This window comes from Coccinella septempunctata, chromosome 6 (genome assembly GCF_907165205.1).
Source record: "Coccinella septempunctata chromosome 6, icCocSept1.1, whole genome shotgun sequence".
Classification (NCBI taxonomy): domain Eukaryota; kingdom Metazoa; phylum Arthropoda; class Insecta; order Coleoptera; family Coccinellidae; genus Coccinella; species Coccinella septempunctata.
Genome location: NC_058194.1, coordinates 13,741,869 through 13,760,839, shown reverse-complemented (window position 1 = coordinate 13,760,839; position 18,971 = coordinate 13,741,869). Strand labels below are relative to the sequence as shown.

The window sequence follows — 18,971 nt, the reverse complement described above, 5'->3', positions numbered from 1 at the left end:
AAACAAAACTTGTTTTGACTTTGCAGTACTGACAAAGTAGTTTCGGAATTCAGTCGGCAGAGGGCGTCTAGATTTTTGGATTCGCCAATTCTGTTTGCGTATTGCTGTTATGGTCATATTGCTATCTTCCTAATTTATAACAATATGGCTATGGTAGCAAACTGAAATAACAAGATCTTCTGAAAATTGACAGATCATATTGCTCGAAATGGATGATTAGAATACCAGTTTTTCAAATTTTCTGTGATAGCAATATCTTTTCTATAACCATATTACTATTTCCAAACAGAATCGAGTTGATTGACACAAAATGTCATCGGTTTTAAGAAGGTAAAGACACAGATTACAGAAACAATTTTTTGTAATCTGTGGATATCTTCTTGATAGGTTCCAGTGTTGTCGAATTAACAAAAATTACTAGACTTAGGAAAGGCATTCTACGTCACAAGCTTTCACATATGCGAATGTTTACTAGGTTTCGAAAAGTGTATTTCTGAAATGTCTGAATTTTGAAGCGAATCTTTTACGTGTTATATAACTAGTAGAAAAGGCTTTCCATAAATAATCTCAAATTCGGTTTTGGAGTTTTAGGAAACTTGCCCATTATAAAAATCTTGGTAGGAATGATATTGATCAATGCAGTTGATCATTACCGTAGCAACGAAATAACCGTTCATGAGGAAATTAGTTGTCAAAAGTTTGCATGTTTTTTGATTTCAATTCGCAATCAAATATGAAAAGCAGGGGTTATTTGTTATTCCATAATGTTGCCGAAAAAATAATTTTATGCAACACGTCCGAAAATAGTTTTGTTTGACTCACAGACTTCAGAATTTTTTTTTGTCGTCCAAAAATAACCAACTTTGCGGAGTGAATTACTCATTTCCTTTTAGTAAACGTAAGAAGTTATTACGAAATATTGTTCATTTTCCAGCAAAGCAACAAATAATTCGACGTATAAAAATTATTTTCTCTCTTTTTGCTCCAAAAATATGGCATCAATTTTTCTTTTTTTTTTGCCATGAGATCGATGATACTTGATTGGAATCATATACTCTGTTAGCAATTTTGAAAGTACATATATAAACACAGGGAGGTGAATGGAAAACACATGTAGTAATAAATTAGTATCATAATTTATTCAACAATATGAATGTGCCGTTCGGGCTATATACAAACATAATATATAGATTACATAATAACCACCTAATTCAACTTTGTTAAAATTGGGTTCTTCGTTCGGTTTGACACATACTTAATAAATTTATGGGACCTATTAATTACAACAGTTATATTTACCTATATCTTAATTAGTCTAGTTTCTTTTATTATGTACAGAAATTCAGTGAAATTCGATATTCATCCACATTCTGAATGTTATATAATTTTCTGTGGAAATAAAATTAAAACAACTAGGATACTCTATCAAACGTTTCCGGAAATAGCAAATAATGTTTTTTTCTTTTTTATATATACGGATGTTCTTCAGCAGGATCAAATTGAAATTCAACTGCACCTTTACTGGAATTTCAACCATTTTCCACTTCCTTTGACTTTTTTGTCGCCTCTAGAGGTTCATTGTAATGCATATTGTGGGTACTGAAAGGCGATGCGCACACACTTTGTTGACAAACCCGGGTATTATCAAGTTATATCTATCCATATTTTGGAACTCAAATTTAAAGTCATCTTTTTTCCTGCTAAGAGGCTGACTCAACATGTTTCTCTTCCAGTTCAAAATATATTATTACAATTTTGAAAGTTCCATGTCTTCTCTTCACTGATCTTCCATCCTGCATATTATTCTATCAAATCTTACTTGCATGTATTTAAGATAATATAGATTTCTCAAGTGAACGAATTTTTCTGTACCAGAGCATTATTCGGTCTTCAGAAGCATTATTCAAATTTTATTTTTTTTAATTATGATTTCATTAACTAATCTCGACAAGCTACTTGAAATATGATGTATTTATCTCCATTTTAATCTTTTATCTATTCCGGGAAAATTGCACTTTTTAATCCTCCGATCTCATTTTGCATTCTGTAGGCAAGCCATAGAAGATTCTCATAAAAAGAGTACGATCATTTATACACCTGAAGAGAAAAACGCCTCATATAAAGCTTAGTTGTAGGAGGAAAGTATTTCTGAAAATGTGTAAAAGGGTACCTACTAAGAATTTGATGTTTGTAGTTAAGGATTCAGAATAAATAAAATTAAAGAGTTTTTCATATGGATATTTAGACTCCATAATGTGCAGCAATCAGAATATTGAAATAAACGAAATTTTCAAGCAGAGAAACTATTCAAAAATTATTTTTTATATCGAAGGACATTATATTCGTTAAATACGTCTGCACGTTCAAACATTGTTTGGTTAATACCTAAGTGTATAGGATTTTTTATTCGAGTTGCTATAGGGCCGAACATTTTTGCATTTTGACAACGTTTTGACGGTTTTGAAAATGAAAAAATCATTAGAGGGGATTCACGAAGATATATGTGTGATGGATATCGAAATTCATTACAATTTTTACAATGATATGAATGTCACAGATATAAATTTGATTTCATTATATTCATTTATAAAACTCGTAACTAATCTTAAGGACAAGGGGAGCATTAGCGATATTAAAGATTTGATGTATCTGCATACTAACAGATATGTCACCTGAGAGCGAACAATATAGAGAGTGTTATGATATGATAATGAGAAGTAATTTCGGTGGATGGACTCATTCCAGAAATGGTTTCCAATTCTAATGGCTCTGGTGCAGCGCTTGGATAAAACCAGTCTGGATGTCTGACGTCCTCGGCGTTTGGCCCACCTGAAAATTGAAAACTTGTGTTAGTGCGTAATATGTGTGTAATTTGCATGAATGGCCATGTATAATTATAATTGCGAAAATACATTATCATACAATCTAGACTATGAACATAATCAGTGGGCAAAACCTTTTCAACGGTATGTAGGATACATTAGTCGTTTTAGTAGCATATTTATAATTTCAATTTCCTTCTGAATTGAATGCAAGGGTGAAATTATCAATATTTATAAAATCCTCCTCTTGATCTGCTCGCATCTCTGATATCAAGGTACCGAAAAATAAAGAATTTGATAGGTCTTTTGAGCAATTATAGCATATCTAAGAGTGAAACAGAAAGATCTATGAAGACGGAGTAGGACATAAAAATCAATTTTTTGTGGACTTCCAATCAAACAGTTAATCTATTCGAAATGATCCCTTGTCAACGCACAATCACAAGTTATGGAAATGAAAATTCAGGCCTTGCCATAGCAATAAGAAAAAGATGACTTATGAATTGAAAAGGTTTATTTAGTGTGGATTCATGCAGCATTAAATAACACTTATCACTTAACAATTATCGCGTAACAATGATCACGTAACAAATAGCCTGAATGTTACCATTTATGAGGGACCAACTCAACAAACGATCTAACATCACATTTTTATAATAAATCCACAAAAACCTCTCTTAAATATCACTGAACCCAAGATGAATTATTCAAACAGAACATACAAATAGTATCGTTCGTTTTGTTATTTATTTTGACAGAAGTTTTGGTCAAGTTTCGTGACCTGTGACCTGACAGGCCGATGCGCATCTATCTGCGTCTTAAGTTGAGCATAATGAGAAAATCGCGATCAAATATCGTAGGAATTGGTAGTTATTTCGTTATTTGTTAACTGATATTTGTTACTTGGCTGCATAAACACTTTCATTGAAGAATAGCCATTCAACTGGTACTTGCTACTTGTAAATTGATAATTGCTATTTGATATTCGTTATTTGAAGCTGCATAAGTGTATACATCTACTGGGATGATTTCATAAGATGACAATTAATAAGCTGATCAAAACAAAGCTTCTTGCCTCTCACTACCCTATAAATGTCAGAATTACTTTTTACATTTTGGTTAATTAATGAAGTCACAGAATAATTAAACAAATCGGAATGGCTCCTTTCCTTTATTTCAAGTTCAAGCGCCCTCGTCAATTAAGTCACAAACACAATACTGCGTTATAATACTACATAATGAAAGAATCCAGAATGGTAAAGATTTTCTTCAAACAACCTCCTCAGTGGAAACACCCCAAAATGTGGGATCTCTCTTTGTCACCATTCCTTTCGTTAGCATCCCAATAACTCATGAATCTTTGAGTTTTTACCGAAGATATGACATTGTTGAAATTGCTATTAAATAAGTATGCAAAGATATACTGGATGTGCCATTTGAAATAAAAAGTACTAGGCAGAAAATTGCAGAGTTCTGAAAATATTCTGAGGAGAGAGTTCATTGTCGAAAACTTCAACATGCAAAATTTTCAGCTTCAATTTCCATAAACTTGTTCTTATAGCTTATCCCATTGAATCACCCTGTTAATTATAATTATTTCCTTTCTCGAAGGTATTGAAATGAAACTCTAACCTGAGCGAAAAAACCCCTTCGAGGATCCATCGCTATTATTTTTGAAAGGATCGTCATAATTCATGATTCTAGGAATTACCCCTACCGTTGGCGACAAGGAGAAAGATTTATGCAACCATTCTCATGAATTTGGCAATTCAACAAGAAATTATTCGGATTTCAATTCAGAAAAAAAATATTCGTTTTGAGAGGATGACCGAATATTATATCCTTTTCTGCCTAGTTGGTTTTATTCATTCTTCACGAAGATAATAAAAAAAATTTATTGTCCTTATGATCGCCATTCCTCAAATGAAGCTGGCAAAATTGCATAAGTACATGGTATTTCACATCTTTTATTATGAAAGAGCGGCCATAAACGTGATTTGAAGTATTTAGTGCGTTGCTTGAAATCTGTGCTATTAGATTTTATCGGCCAGGAATGAAAAGTTTTTGCATGTTGCAAACCCCAGCGACAGAAGAAAAATTCAATATCAAGCAAGTGTTTCTGATGTATTTATTGAAAAATAAAAACAGGTGAAACTAAATTTTGGAGAATATAATTAGATTTTGATTGAATAAATTCGATAATTATTTTTCATATCTTATCTCGTCAATATTGATGCCATTGTAATGCCTCCAAAATTCTCTTACTAATTTTGACAAAATTTACGGGAGAATATAGAAATGCTGAGGTAAGTACAGAAGAAATGATAAAATATTTCAAAAAAACTTGTCAAAGTATAGTGGCACATAATATAGTCAAGTAAATACTGCCAATAAAATTTCCGAGCAGAGTGAAGTTAGTGTTCCTCAGTCTTTTTCAGTAGTCAACAGTTGCATTGGTAGTTCGAATGCCTCAACTCAGCAAATATGGGTAGTTCTGAATGAGGTGGAGGCCGTTGACAATATTTTGACAGATGAAGTTGAAATGAAGTATAAGGTACAACAACAACGAACAAAAATGGTGATAACCCCAAAAAGGGTGAACAAAATAGAGGGTATGTTATAGGGAAGTCCAGTTACCATAGTATTTGGTCCATATCTAGAAAGATATCCTGGTTTGTTTCCAGAATTGATACCTGGACATACAACAGAGTTTGAATTCTCTTACATGATAAAAAATAATTTCGAGGTGATCGAATGCTATGCATGCACCTCCGGGCATCATCCAAAAGACCTGCAACGCCCCTAGACAGTGCAATTTTTGGGGCCCCTTTTCAACCATCATGATAATTTTTCAAGTACATAAGTATGTAATATTTTATCTAAGGTATCAATATACACCGGACCTTAGAACTTCCGGAATACCTTTCCTTGAAAAATGCGGAGAAAAAGTAAAAATTGAAGAAAATTCACAAAGTTTTTGGGAGGCGATAGAATATTCTGATTTGAGTTCAACTAGCTTCTTTTGATCATAGAAGTGATGACCAATTTTGTAACCTTTTTTTCTCGAGGCATATTTCCCAAAAATTTTCTAGATTTGCAAAAATCTGACATACTTGCTTTTTCTAGATTTATAAGAATCCAAATTTGTGTTATTTATTTCAGAGGTGGCTGCACTCAAAACGTCTCTGATAAAGCTTCAAAAATGTTGTTTGGCAAAGTGAGTCTATAGATCTGTTGTAGAAAATAATACTAAGCGCTCGACTTTCTCCATCAAATCATTATCACAAGTTATAGGAAAAACGTTAAGGGAAAGTCGGATAGCACCGGACAGCGGGTATAATCGGACATTCATCGTTTTCTTGGATTTATCAGTTTAGCCTTTCCTCTGAATGGCCAAACGAACTGATTTTATACAAGCGCAATCTTTAGTTGACCTGATATTGTCAGCCGTTTGGAAAATAAACGTTAAATAGTGATTTTTTGTGATTGACACATGACAGAATAAACTTTGAAGCCTCTCTTCTCTTGATTGGTAGGTATTCAGATGATCTCCTAGGCAAAGTGCAAGCATTAATGAGTGGTGAAAATAAAAACGTGTACAAACACCGTGCATTTCAAATATCTCCCCAGTAATGGGCTAATTGATTGCAAGGTGCATGTCGGGTGTCACCGGACACAAGCATGTCGGGCATGACCGGACAAAAATTATTTCAATATTTTGTTATAAAAATGCCGAAGTCATTAGGTTCTAGAAAATCCCCTAAAAACCAAAATACTCCAACAAAGAGCAACGAACAAGATACTTTATGCTCAGCACTATCCACTAAATCAGAAACCAATGGTCAAAAAGAAAATATTTTTGATAAACAAATTCACAAAAAGATTTTTGTTATAATCTCGAAGAAACTCTGCCAGTTTCGAATGCTGCAGAACACAGAATAGTTAAAAAAAATACTTGAAAAAAGTGCTCACTTGCACTCCATTATAAATGACTTGGAAGAGAAAAATGAAAATGAGGCTAAAGAAGTAAAAAAAATGTGAACGAAAGTTTAAATCAAAATGTTTCGAGACTAGTTGAAAAAAAAAAACAAAAACTAAAATTTTCATCCAAACGAAAGAACACGAGAGCAGGAAACTCATTTTCTCATTTGCCATGAATGTTTCGACGAAGACTGGATCCAATGTTGTGAGCAGAGACAACCAAGGTTGTCTCTGGTTGTGAGTGTAATGGATGGGTCTATGAACGATGCTCTGACGTAGAAAAGGGTCATACGTATTACAGGTGTGATTTTTGTTGAAATTTAGCTTTTTTCAGCAGTATCTACAATTTTTTTTCGTGTCCACTTTATTTTCTTTGAACGATGCATGTTTATTATATGAATTGTATGTTTGTAACTTTTCAGGAAATGAGAAGTATAAATGGAATAATTAGTTCACACTAAGTTTGTCATTATAGAGAAAGAGCGAAAATGAATTTATTGAAACTTGTTTTTCACCGAAGAACATTGAAAATTAACAGATAGAAAAGGTGGTTTCCATGGCTAACCGAGAGCTGAAATAAAAGGGAATGGAGTATACATATTACAAATTTCAATGACGAATTGTCACAAAATTTTTTTTGCTCGAAAGGACTCATGCGACGAAAATGTTTCTTCAATTGTGCAATATTGCCAACCCCAATTTTGAATGAGAAATATTCCATCCATTTGTTTCGACAAATGATCGAATTTTTATTGCCAGGTCCAAATTTCGTATATCGATATCGAGACAAAACTGCCACAGTAAGCGATATCCATTTTATGGTTTTCGTCATTAATTCGAAACCACAAGCATGCTCCAATTTCGCGGAGCAATTCGAACCGACGATGATGGTCGTAATATATTATAATCTCAGGGCACGTGAGGTGGTGGAGCTCGGTAGACCGCAACAACGCCATCAAATAAAGTGCCCGGATTTTCCGTTCATTACCCTTCTATTTATTTGCCATCATTGCAAGCGGGAAACTCCGAGCTCATGAATGATGGCATATTCTGATCGAGTGATCTAGACTTAATTCAAGTACTCCTATAGAAGCTCTACCCAGGAAATAATCCTTTTCCTGGAATTTGCTGGTGGAAAATGCGGGATTCTAATCCAAACTCTTATATCCAAAAATCGTTAATGGAATATGGTAGTGCAAGCCTGTTGATGCATCTTTAGAAAAACAAGTATGAATTTTCCGAATACTCTCGACTACTCCACTAATACCTAGAGTATAACCAAACCTTTGCTGAAAAAAAGCATTATACAGGGTGTATTTGAAGGTGAGGCTTTTTTTTCAACACAAGATAAAACTGGTCAAAATGAATCGTTTCACCACGAATCACCTATGCAAAACTTTCAAAATGACAAAGTTGAAAAAAAAATTCAAAATTATCACTAAAATAGATCCTAATAAGACCCTACACCGTCTGAATTATCGCAAGCAGTTGAACTTATCTCCTGATTCGACCATGTGGTTTCGTTTAGGATATTGGCTCGTTCGATATTTACGTGGTAATGAAAATGAAAACTTAGGATTGCCAAATTGTTCCCATTATTTTTTAGTAAATTACACGATTTTATGAAACGGTTCATTTCGATACCAACTGACAAAAGAGACTTAGGACACAAGTATAAAAAATAGAATAATACTTCAAAATCTCACCAATAAAATCGTGTTAATTATTCACGAATTTTTTCACAATTGGCATCACAGTCTTTCTGTTCGAACATTCCAACAATCGTCGTAAAAATTGGACGAAATGGGGAAACATCATAGTACTTTTTCAACATAACTAACATAAGCACTCTCAAGAAACTGCCTCGGTTCTCTAGATTTTTTTTCACCCTAAATTGTACCATACAACAAGAATGATTCTCTCAAAGGAGATCTGATGCATCTAATCCGATGAACTTGGTACTGAACCATTAATTGTCCACCCATATGTTTATGTTTTGTTTCGTTTTTGCGATGCCGGAGTCACCTTCCATAGTCCCGTACTAGGAATTCTATGAAATTTTGTCGAACTTCTAGGGGTTGTATCTCAGCCATCTTGGAAATATCCATATATATATAAGCCTTGTTCGTAGAGTGGTTCACAGTGGTTGTGAACTGTACAGAGCAAGCGCAAATGGATTTTCGCTACCCTAAAATGGAATTGCGCTTGCTCTGTACAGGGTGGGCAAATTTCGCACTACAGCTTTTAAACCAGAGGAGATAGACAAGATCTGATACCCCATTCTCGTTCTCTCTTTCTGAGAAACTTACAATAGTAGTAGTGATTTTTGGCCACTTTCTTTTGTTTTCGAGTTATAAGCAAAAATTGGAAAAATGGCGATATCAGAATAAATTTATATCTCCGCTAATACTGATGATAGAGCTCTGAAATTGAAACATTATACAGGCACTTTTTTACGTAGAATCCAGTGGCGTGCTCGCTTTTTTAGCAGGATTTTTAATTACGAAGCTATTACCCAAAGTAATGTTTTTTTAAATGGGAATACTAGTTTTCTGTGCAATTATTTGAAAGCTTAATTTTTACTGATTTCAAAAATATATAACATCATATGGTTTGTATCAATGTAAATAATAGAAAATGGTCAAAAACCTTTTTTCTCAATATTTCTATGGTTTCAACTTTTGACGAGCACAGAAAAATAGACTTTCCTATAACAAAAGCAGTCTCCTTCCGGCAATGTCATTCTTTCTATGCATTTTACCAATATTCACAAAATATGAATCAAGATATATTTAATAAATTTCCATAATAATGAAAGACTTATAGAAGGAGACTGTGATAATTATACGATGCTATATGTTTCTGTGCTCATCAATTGTTGAAACCATAGAAATATTGAGAAAAAAGGTTTTTGACCATTTTTTGTCATTTATATTGATACAAACCATATGATGTTATATATTTTTGAAATCAGTAAAAATTAAGCTTTCAAAAACTTGCACAGAAAACTAGTGTCCCCATTTAAAAAAGTATAACTTTGAGTAATAGCTTCGTAATTAAAAATCGTGCTACATAGGCGAGCACGCCACTGGATTCTACGTAAAAAAGTGCCTGTATAATGTTTCAATTTCAGAGCTCTATCATCAGTATTAGCGGAGATATAAATTTATTTCAATATCGCCATTTTTCCAATTTTTGCTTATAACTCGAAAACAAAAGAAAGTGGCCAAAAATGACTACTAATAAAAATTTTACCCATGACGTCTTTCGTTTTTACAGAGTCACCTCGTAATTTAAGGTTCAGTTTCCGAAAATAAATTGTTATTCACCGTACCAATTTTTAACATGTATGTAATAAATAAGCAAAAAAATTTGAGGTAATTATTTGAAATAAAAATAAAAATTATAAATATTATATATAGATTTGCTGTTTGGACTGAAGATGTACTTAGTGTTTTTTCAGAATATCATCAAATTAAACAAATTGCATTATTACAAACAGATCTATGAGGCCCGAGCAGATTTTAGATGTTAAAACCTTGTAGTCTGCTATCACAGGTTCGGACCGCAGTCTTGTATTGGAAAAAATAACCGCCATTTGACCACTCTCTAGGACAACCAAATACAATAGTGTGGAAAAGTTCAACATCGAATCTCTCAAAGATACGAGTACGCTGAATCTATATGTACGCCGTGTAGATGGAAAACTACTAGAAGGAAACACTCGACGCTGGGACACAGTGAATGAACTATGGTAAGTTTTGAAACAGGGTATGAATCAAGCGGCCGAGGAGGCTGTCGGCAAAGGAACTGTTAACACACATGTTCACAAAAAAAAACATGGTTTACCCCTGAATTCCAGTTAGAAGCCAAAGAGGAGAAGAAAGCTCAATTAAAGTTCGAGACAACTAAGAACCTACAGGACTATCAATGGTAAGTTTGATAGGTTTGAAGGTCTCGAGCAAGAAAACCACTTGTGTACTAAGCCGACGTTTCGTTTAATTAAACGTCAGCTTAGTACACAAGTGGAAATGACTTTTCAAGTCAGCAGTACAAGTCAGCAGTACAAGTCAGCAGTACAAGTCAGTACAAGTCAGCTTGTACTCAGGTACAACTTCCTGAACGGAAACTATTGTCTAGATGAAATGATGTGGATGAGGAGTATATTGAGTGATGGACTGTGGAAAAGGTATGGTGGGAAATGAAAGAACTGAAAAATGGAAAATCTCCAGGACTGAACCACATCCCAAATGAACTCATGAAGAATGGAGGAGAAAAATTGGCCGAAGAACTCACAAAACTCTTCAATGAAATACTGCAAAGAAGAAGCAGCATTACCATATTGGTTCTCAACAAAATAAGTATCTCAGCCCCCTCTAATTATAAAATAATATCCCTGTTGAATACCAGAAAGGAGCTATTCACGAAACTGCTGGGAAAACATGTTTAAAAAAAAAATATTTCTGAAGATCAGCAAGAAAGGAACGCCAATATTTATAGTTCGCCAGGTTATAGAAGAAGCTATCGAACTAGACAAACCAGGTTTTATATATCATCTGAATTCATAAATATATTCAACGAGAATTTTCCCAAAAAACCATCTCTAAACAAAAAGCGAGCCTATATTCACAAAACACCTGAAATTGAAAAAATTAAAAAAGAATTAGACATCCTCTTAGTCTCAAGCAGAGTGAGCCAACAACATCTTGATCTTTACCAAAAAAAAAAAAAAAAAGAATATCACAATGCATTGAAAAACCAGAGAACCAAAACATATGAGGAAAGAATAATCAAGTCAGACAATAAAGGTAAAACTATGTGGCAAATATGCAAAGAGATCACTGGCACAACAAGATCCACTGAAGATTGGCAATTGGAAGGGACTCCAGAAGAAATAGCAGAAAATTTCAACGATCACTTCAACAACACAGTAAACACCCTCCTTAATAACATATCTACAACACCTATAGATTATTCTCACATGAAGCGTATAGAGAAGTCCTTCTACCTGAGACCAACAACACCTTCCGAAATAGAGAGCCATCAAAAACAAATTTAGCAGCGGAGATGACGAAATTCCTATTATGATAGTCAAGTTATCATTACCAGCAGTCAGCGAAATACTATCATACATCATAAATAATTCTTTCAAACATGGTATATTTCCAGATTCCTTGAAACTGGCACTCATAAAACCAATATTCAAAACAGGCAACCCAGAACTTCTCAACAACTACAGACCCATAAGTTTACTACCAGCATTCTCCAGAATTTTTGAAGTACTAGTCTCGACAAGATTAACTGAATACTTTGAAGAAAACAACCTTTTTTCACATACCCAACATGGATTTCTACATGGACGCTCAACACAGACAGCTATCTTTGAATTCTTGCAGTACATTTTGGAGTCACTTGAGGACAGTAAGATGGCTCTGGGTATTTTCCTAGACCTCTCTAAAGCCTATGATTCATTAAACAAAGAATATCTTCTTCAGAAATTAGAGTTGTATGGAGTGAGAGGAAACACAATTAAATGGCTTGATTCATTCATGACTAACAGAAAACAAAGAGTTACCATCACACAAAATAAAAATCAATCAAAGTCAAAAATATTGATAAGAACAATAGGAATCGACCAAAGAAGCGTCATCGTCACATTCTTATTCTTAGTATACCTGAACGATCTAGGCCACATAGTACTGCAAGATGAAATAAACATGGTAAATTTTGCCGACGACACAAATCTATTAACCAGTACTGAGGATTTTGAAGAGCTCTCGAGACGAGCAAGCCACATCTTCTTGAAATCAAGAACATGGTTCAACCAAAATAACCTAGTTCTAAATGAGGACAAATCAAAAATCATTCTTTTTGATGCAAGTAGGTCAAGCAAGGAAAAATTAGATTCAGTAACCTTATCCTACTGTAACTACCAACTATCAAACTACGTCAGATTTCTGGGAGTCTACATTGATCAATTCCTCAATTGGCGTCAACACACAGAAATCATTTCAGTGAAGTTGAGTAAAACATTCTTTGCATTAAGATCAATAACCCAATATATAAATGAGAAAACCTTAAGAACAATATATTTTGAAAACTTTGAATCCACCTACAAATATGGAATAATTTTCTGGGGAACAAATGAAAACTTAGAGAAAATATTCCTAATTCAAAAGAGAGCAATTCGAATAATTTACAAAATGAAATTTAGGGAATCATGTAGAGGAACTTTTTCATTGTTTATGGCCTGTATTTGTTTGAATGCCTTATGTTCTTACATAAAAATAGGAGTAGTTTCATATCTGAGAATGTAAATAGTTACTACATAAGAAATTTAAATATAATGTTTCCAACCCATAGATTGACATTAACTGAGAAGAGCGCTGCTTATATGAGCATCAGAGCTTTCAATAAGTTACCAAATGATATAAAACGCATAAATAACTATAAATCGTTCAGAAATAAAGTTAAAAATCTACTGATTGCATTGGAACCTTACAACCTCAGGGACTATTTTGAAGCTACTGAGTGAACTAAAAATTTTTGTGACGTCATTTCATTTAATTTTGGATTTATTGTAACTCTTCATGTAATTCGAATTTATCTGAAATAAAGAAATATCTTATCTTATCTTATATATTTTGTATATACAAAAATACTTGAAAGACATCATAAAACAACTCTACACAGACAATATGTAACTGAAATAAGATCAAAATCGACATCCACCGGTAAAATAAGAATAGTCCGGTGTGAGACAAGACGGCAGCTTGAGTCCATTATTGTTCAACCTCATTACGGACAGGATAATAGAGAGGATTCAGGAAGTAAAACTTAGCTATAGTCTTGGAAGACACCTCTTCAAGATAGAGTGCTTCGCAGATGATGCAGCGCTCCGCTGGTATTTGATGACAACATAAGAGAGCAAGTTTCAGATTTCAGCTACTTGATGGTCAAAGTATCATCCTGAGGAAACCTGGCGGGTGTTGTCAGGGAGCAATTCAATAAATCAGCCATAGTAGCGGGTGCCTTGAAATCGTTAATATGGCGAAACCAATTTATGACCAATCACTGTAAGGTCAGAGTTTCCAAAACTTGCGAACACCCGACATATGCTGTTGAGATCAGAGCTGACACATCCGAAACAAAGAGGATGATGCGTATCTACTGATGCGATGAGGACCTCAAGAGCCAGAACAGATAATATCTTGAGAGATCACAGAAAATGCGAGGAGATCCAAGAGGAGTGTGGAATGTTAGATGTGGTGAAATGGTCAGGTGCAAGAAGAAGATACTGGAACGAACATGTTTCCAGAATGAACGATGAGAGACTTGCCAAGATTGTACGTAATGGCAGGCCAGCTACTAGAAGACCACCAGGACCTCCGATAAGATGGAAGGATAGCTGGCCATCGGCATTACAAGAGGTCGCGTGAGAGGTGAAACAAGCCTTCGGCTTCCGAAAATGTGAAAACGAAAAAGAAAAAAAAGCATTCATCCCATCAAAATTTTCATAATTTAAGTCGATTATTTCTAAAAAAGACGATATCTTCATAGACCGGATACTTGAATTCAAAATCTTCTGGGTAAAGAGGAAAAACAGCAGCTTCTTGATTGGTCTGTGATTTCCGGAAACTGTTTCATAAGAGAAAATAAAGATTCCATTATATTGCGAGACGTCGACTTTTTATCCTACTTCCACTCAAAAGAATAGAGAATATGGATTGCCTTCATAGGTACAATTATTGTTATAAATCGAATCCATTATGTTTGTGTCCCGACTACATACGAGTATATCATCATCAGAAATTGGCGTGAACTGCAACTACAATCGAATGTTAAAGTTACACAGAGATTTAAATGAAGTGTATTATTCAATGTTCATATTCATCACTGCATTCGTCAGTAACTCATGACGGACAAAGAAAATGTACCCACGTAGATAATTGACTGTACGCAATATGTATCAAAAGGATCGTTTATTGCTAATTGGGTGTTTTGTAGCACACTTACCGATGAAATTCGATATGGAAATGGATGGACGTTCGCTGCTTCTGGTGATTTCTGCAAAAAATTTGTTATAAATAAGGGCTACTTTATATTTGAAAGCCAGAAAATAAACTATACATGGTTTACACCATTTGAAGGGTACGGTGGAAAAACTGGCTTTGTCACTCAGACCAGGATATAAGTGGCTAGGTAAGCTGTAAAAAACGATTCAAAATATCCCATAGGGAAAAAAAAATGTCCATGCGGTACAGGCAAAAAAAAACTCAACTGAGCCTAAATCGCGATAAAACTCCCGGCATCTGCAGTCCTATTCAGAAGTGTAGTAGTTGTTATATATAACCTATTTTTGTTGAATCATTCACAATTTCCTCAGATGAGAGTTATACGCATTGAATTCATACAAGAATGGAACAAGTTAATGATAATAGTAGTGAATTTTGTGCAGATTTGAGAGTCGAACTGGAGAAGAAGAAGCTCTGTCTTCTTATCGTGATTTCAAATCAGGAACTAAGGAATCTTTTTTTTTCACTTTGCCTGAGCGTACACACCTATAACATTATGAAAAGTTAAAAAAAAAGAATAGTTGATTTAACAACCCATGCGTTCCTCCACAAGAATGAATTGCACATTGAAAAATCCCATTTTACTAGAATTCAACAAAATGAGACTAAGCTGTTTTTTCCCTGTATCCTTCATTTTCGATTATTTTTCTCACTGCAATCTTCAGCTTTCAAAAAATTGATCTTCGGAAAATTATTATTTAAAGTATCTATATTATTCCATTAGTAATTTCAAATATGAAAACACTTATGTGAAACAATATTTTTTGCCATTGTATTCAATATAATTTCAAATTTCTTCATCTGAGCAACGTCATGGAGACCTTGAAATAAAAATGATTTCATCACGTAGTAAATTTATGAAATTCTTTATGAACAAATGACCCAGAATATTTGAAAGTCTTCTGATGAACAACGTCAATCTCGTCCTTTTTGAAAATGTTGGTAATTGAATCAGAAAGCCACTTGGATAGAAAACGGGATGAACTGATTTCGAGAATACTATGTGTAGAGTGGAACAGCAAAAACTTCAGTTCAGTTGGACGGTGCCTATTTTTAGATGTAATAGGTAGTAGATCCGTTGATATAAAGTGATTTTAAAAATTTCCTGAGTAATGAGGTGCAAAAGAGGGGTAGAAATAGCATCACCAGAGCTGAGATGAGAACTGGCAGAAAGTTCTTCGAGCACTTATAATAAGTGCTCCCGAGTCTCGAGCACTAAGCACCGATTTTTGACAAAAGGCTCGCGATTACTGATTATCTTGTACAAGTACGAGTAATTCGATTTTGAAAGTGCTAAGCAGTTTTCTCGAAAATTACTGGAATGAGGAGTTTTGATATAAAAACTGTATTCGATTGAATATACACATCTTCAATAAATTCAAGAAGACTAATTATTATTTTCGGAAAGATAGGTTTTTCAGTCTACTCTCTTTCGTATAATTTTTAAGTTCAATTATGGATTTTCATGAAGTATCATCCACATCAACCATTCAATTTGAAGAGAGCGGAAATTAGATTTTTTGCCACCTGGTATTTCAAGTTACCTCCACCCACCTGAAGATGCTATTGTAACAGTGAAATACGTGTCGAGATCATTTTGTAATTATTGTATTATCTTTATTTCATTTTCATGCAGTATCGGCCACATCAATCTCAAATGTTTCTATTCGTGAATATGCTTTTATTTGAATAGAAAAAAGTTGCGCATTGAAAATCTAAAAGAACTGGAGTAGGAATATACGTAATTTTTGGCCTCGTGAGGTTAGCGGAAAGTTGGAAAACGAATGTAAGCTCAATATTCGGTACTCAATTTGTTCTAGTTTGTTTTGTATGAAACATTTCGAACACCATTTTAGTTTGTGAGTAATTCGCATTCCTATGACTAAGTGCCGAGTTCACATGCACATTTTCAATTTGTGGGAAAATTTTAATGCCAATATTCAATGTCCAATTTGTTCTGTTGAAATTATCTCAATATCTTAAGTCGATATTCATTTATAACCATTAATAAATTAGTTCACACACAGCACCAAACACTTTCTGGTTTCGAAAAAGTTTCAATTAATATAATTAATATAAAATTAATTTCAATTTAGTATCGAATTCATTTCAATTTGTACTCCGGAGTTAGAAGTAGCTTCTTCAAAGCTAGCACAATTTTGTCGTGAATCAGCTCGTGAATCAGTTGTATCAATATTGAGGAATGTTTTATTCAATAGAGAAAAAGCCGAAATGTGTTTTTTGATAAGTGGCCATCGGGAGATATTTTAATTCGACATTTTTCCTATGAATTCTCCAGATTGGAAGATTGAAAAGGTGGAATTCGTTTTTCACAAAATGAATGCTTTATGCTTTTTTATATACCCGTAAGCAACCATATCGAAAGCAGAATATAATTATAATTATATCATACCATTGAAATGCATTGTATTTTCTGTATATACAAGTTGGGTTAGATTGAAATGGTCATTCTCTTTGGGTTTATATTATCAGGTTCATTCATCGCGATGTAGATTTCCTTGTAGAAAAAGTCATGATATTATGCTGAAAATTTGCATTTTGGTGTTCCCGACAATGAGCTTTCTCCTTAAAATACTTTCAGGCCTCTGCAACTTCCGGTTCTGCCTAAGAAAAATAAAAATTTTCAGAGTCACATAGACAACTCATTAAATTGCGATTCCGAACTGCGGGATTAATCAGTCAGCCAATTGTTTGTTGGGATTGTTGAGAATTCGGGTAATTCACAAAATATCGAAATCATTTATCAAAACATCGAATTTAAGTCAAAATTAATTCAGATACATTCAGATACACCCGGGTTTATCTGAAGGTGAGGCTTTTTTAACAGAAGGTAGAACTCGTCAAAATAAAACGTTCTACCGAAAATGACAAAGTTAAAAAAAATTGAAAATGATTACTGGAATTGATTCTAATACGACCCTATATCATTTATCGATTGAAGTTCATTCTGGGAGAATTCTGCATTTCCTGAACCTTTTTATGGTTTTCACTCCCAATCTCTGGAACAAAATCATCAAAAATTGAAATAAACGCTCCTGCATAAATTCTTGCACTAATTGGTCAAGAGCAAATCGAATAAAAAAAATTTTGCCTGACAATGAACTGAAAAAAAGAACTTGAAATTATAATTATATATGGTAACGTTTCGGAGTCTATATCAGACTCCTTCATCAGACGAAAATCAATTTCCGAGAATCTTCTGAATTTTAGCTCTTTATTTGACATTAATTGTCAAATTTTCAGTTCATCGTCAGGTTACAATTTTTTCTACTTGATTTGCTCCTGACAAATTAGTGCAAGAATTAACGAAGGAGCAAATCCTTTATTTAAATTTTTAATTGATTTTGTTCCAGAGATAGGCAGTGAAAACCCTAAAAGTTTCAGGAAAAGCCTAGATCATTTGTTATTCGAATTATCGCAAAGCAAAGAAAGAAACTCATCTCGTGATGAATGCCTTAACCATATGGTTTCGTTAAGGATATTGGTCCGTTCGATTCTAACATGGGAATGAAAATTGAAACATAGCATTACGGAATTTTCCTCATTATTTGGTAGCTTGAACGATTTTATGAAATGCGTCATTTCGATACCAACTAAAAAAAAATACTTAGGATTAAGTGTATAATAAAATAGAATATTTGTTCGAAATATCACCAATGAAATTCGTCTAAATCATTCACAATTTTTTTACAAATGGTCATCACAATCTTTTTCTTGTTCGAAACCTCCAACAATCGCCGTAAAAATGGGATGAAATACGGTAAAGATAATAGCACTTTGTCAACTTTCAATAAACTGTCTGAGTTTTCTTCACCCTAAATCAACAATTTTTGCAATCAAATCAAATCAGGTCGAATCAAATCTTCATTTTCCACAAGACAATAATTACATTGTGTTGGAAACGTCAAAAGTCTTAAAATATTGACACATAACAAACTTTAACACAGAAACCAAAAACAACATAAAAAATTATATTTCTGTACTCGCAAGGACTGAACCATTCATCCATATGTTTATATTTATGTTATGTTTGTCGAACTTCCAAGGATTGTAGCTCAGCCATCTTGGATAT

General features: G+C 33.8%; 1 protein-coding gene across 2 annotated transcripts in view; it reads right to left on the bottom strand.

The window, feature by feature from the left end:
* Positions 1–1,117: 1,117 nt before the first annotated feature.
* The window catches only part of LOC123315696 (lachesin-like), a 207,571-nt gene continuing 189,717 nt past the window's right edge, over positions 1,118–18,971 (bottom strand). Inside the window, exons 9-10 of one of the 2 annotated variants that reach the window (XM_044901524.1) lie at positions 14,820–14,870; positions 1,118–2,829 (exon numbers count right to left, since the gene is read on the bottom strand). In XM_044901524.1, the coding sequence (XP_044757459.1) occupies positions 2,669–2,829; positions 14,820–14,870 (212 nt within the window). In that variant the 3' untranslated portion in view covers positions 1,118–2,668. The remainder of the gene's footprint in view (positions 2,830–14,819; positions 14,871–18,971) is intronic. The other variant, XM_044901525.1, reaches the window with a different exon arrangement.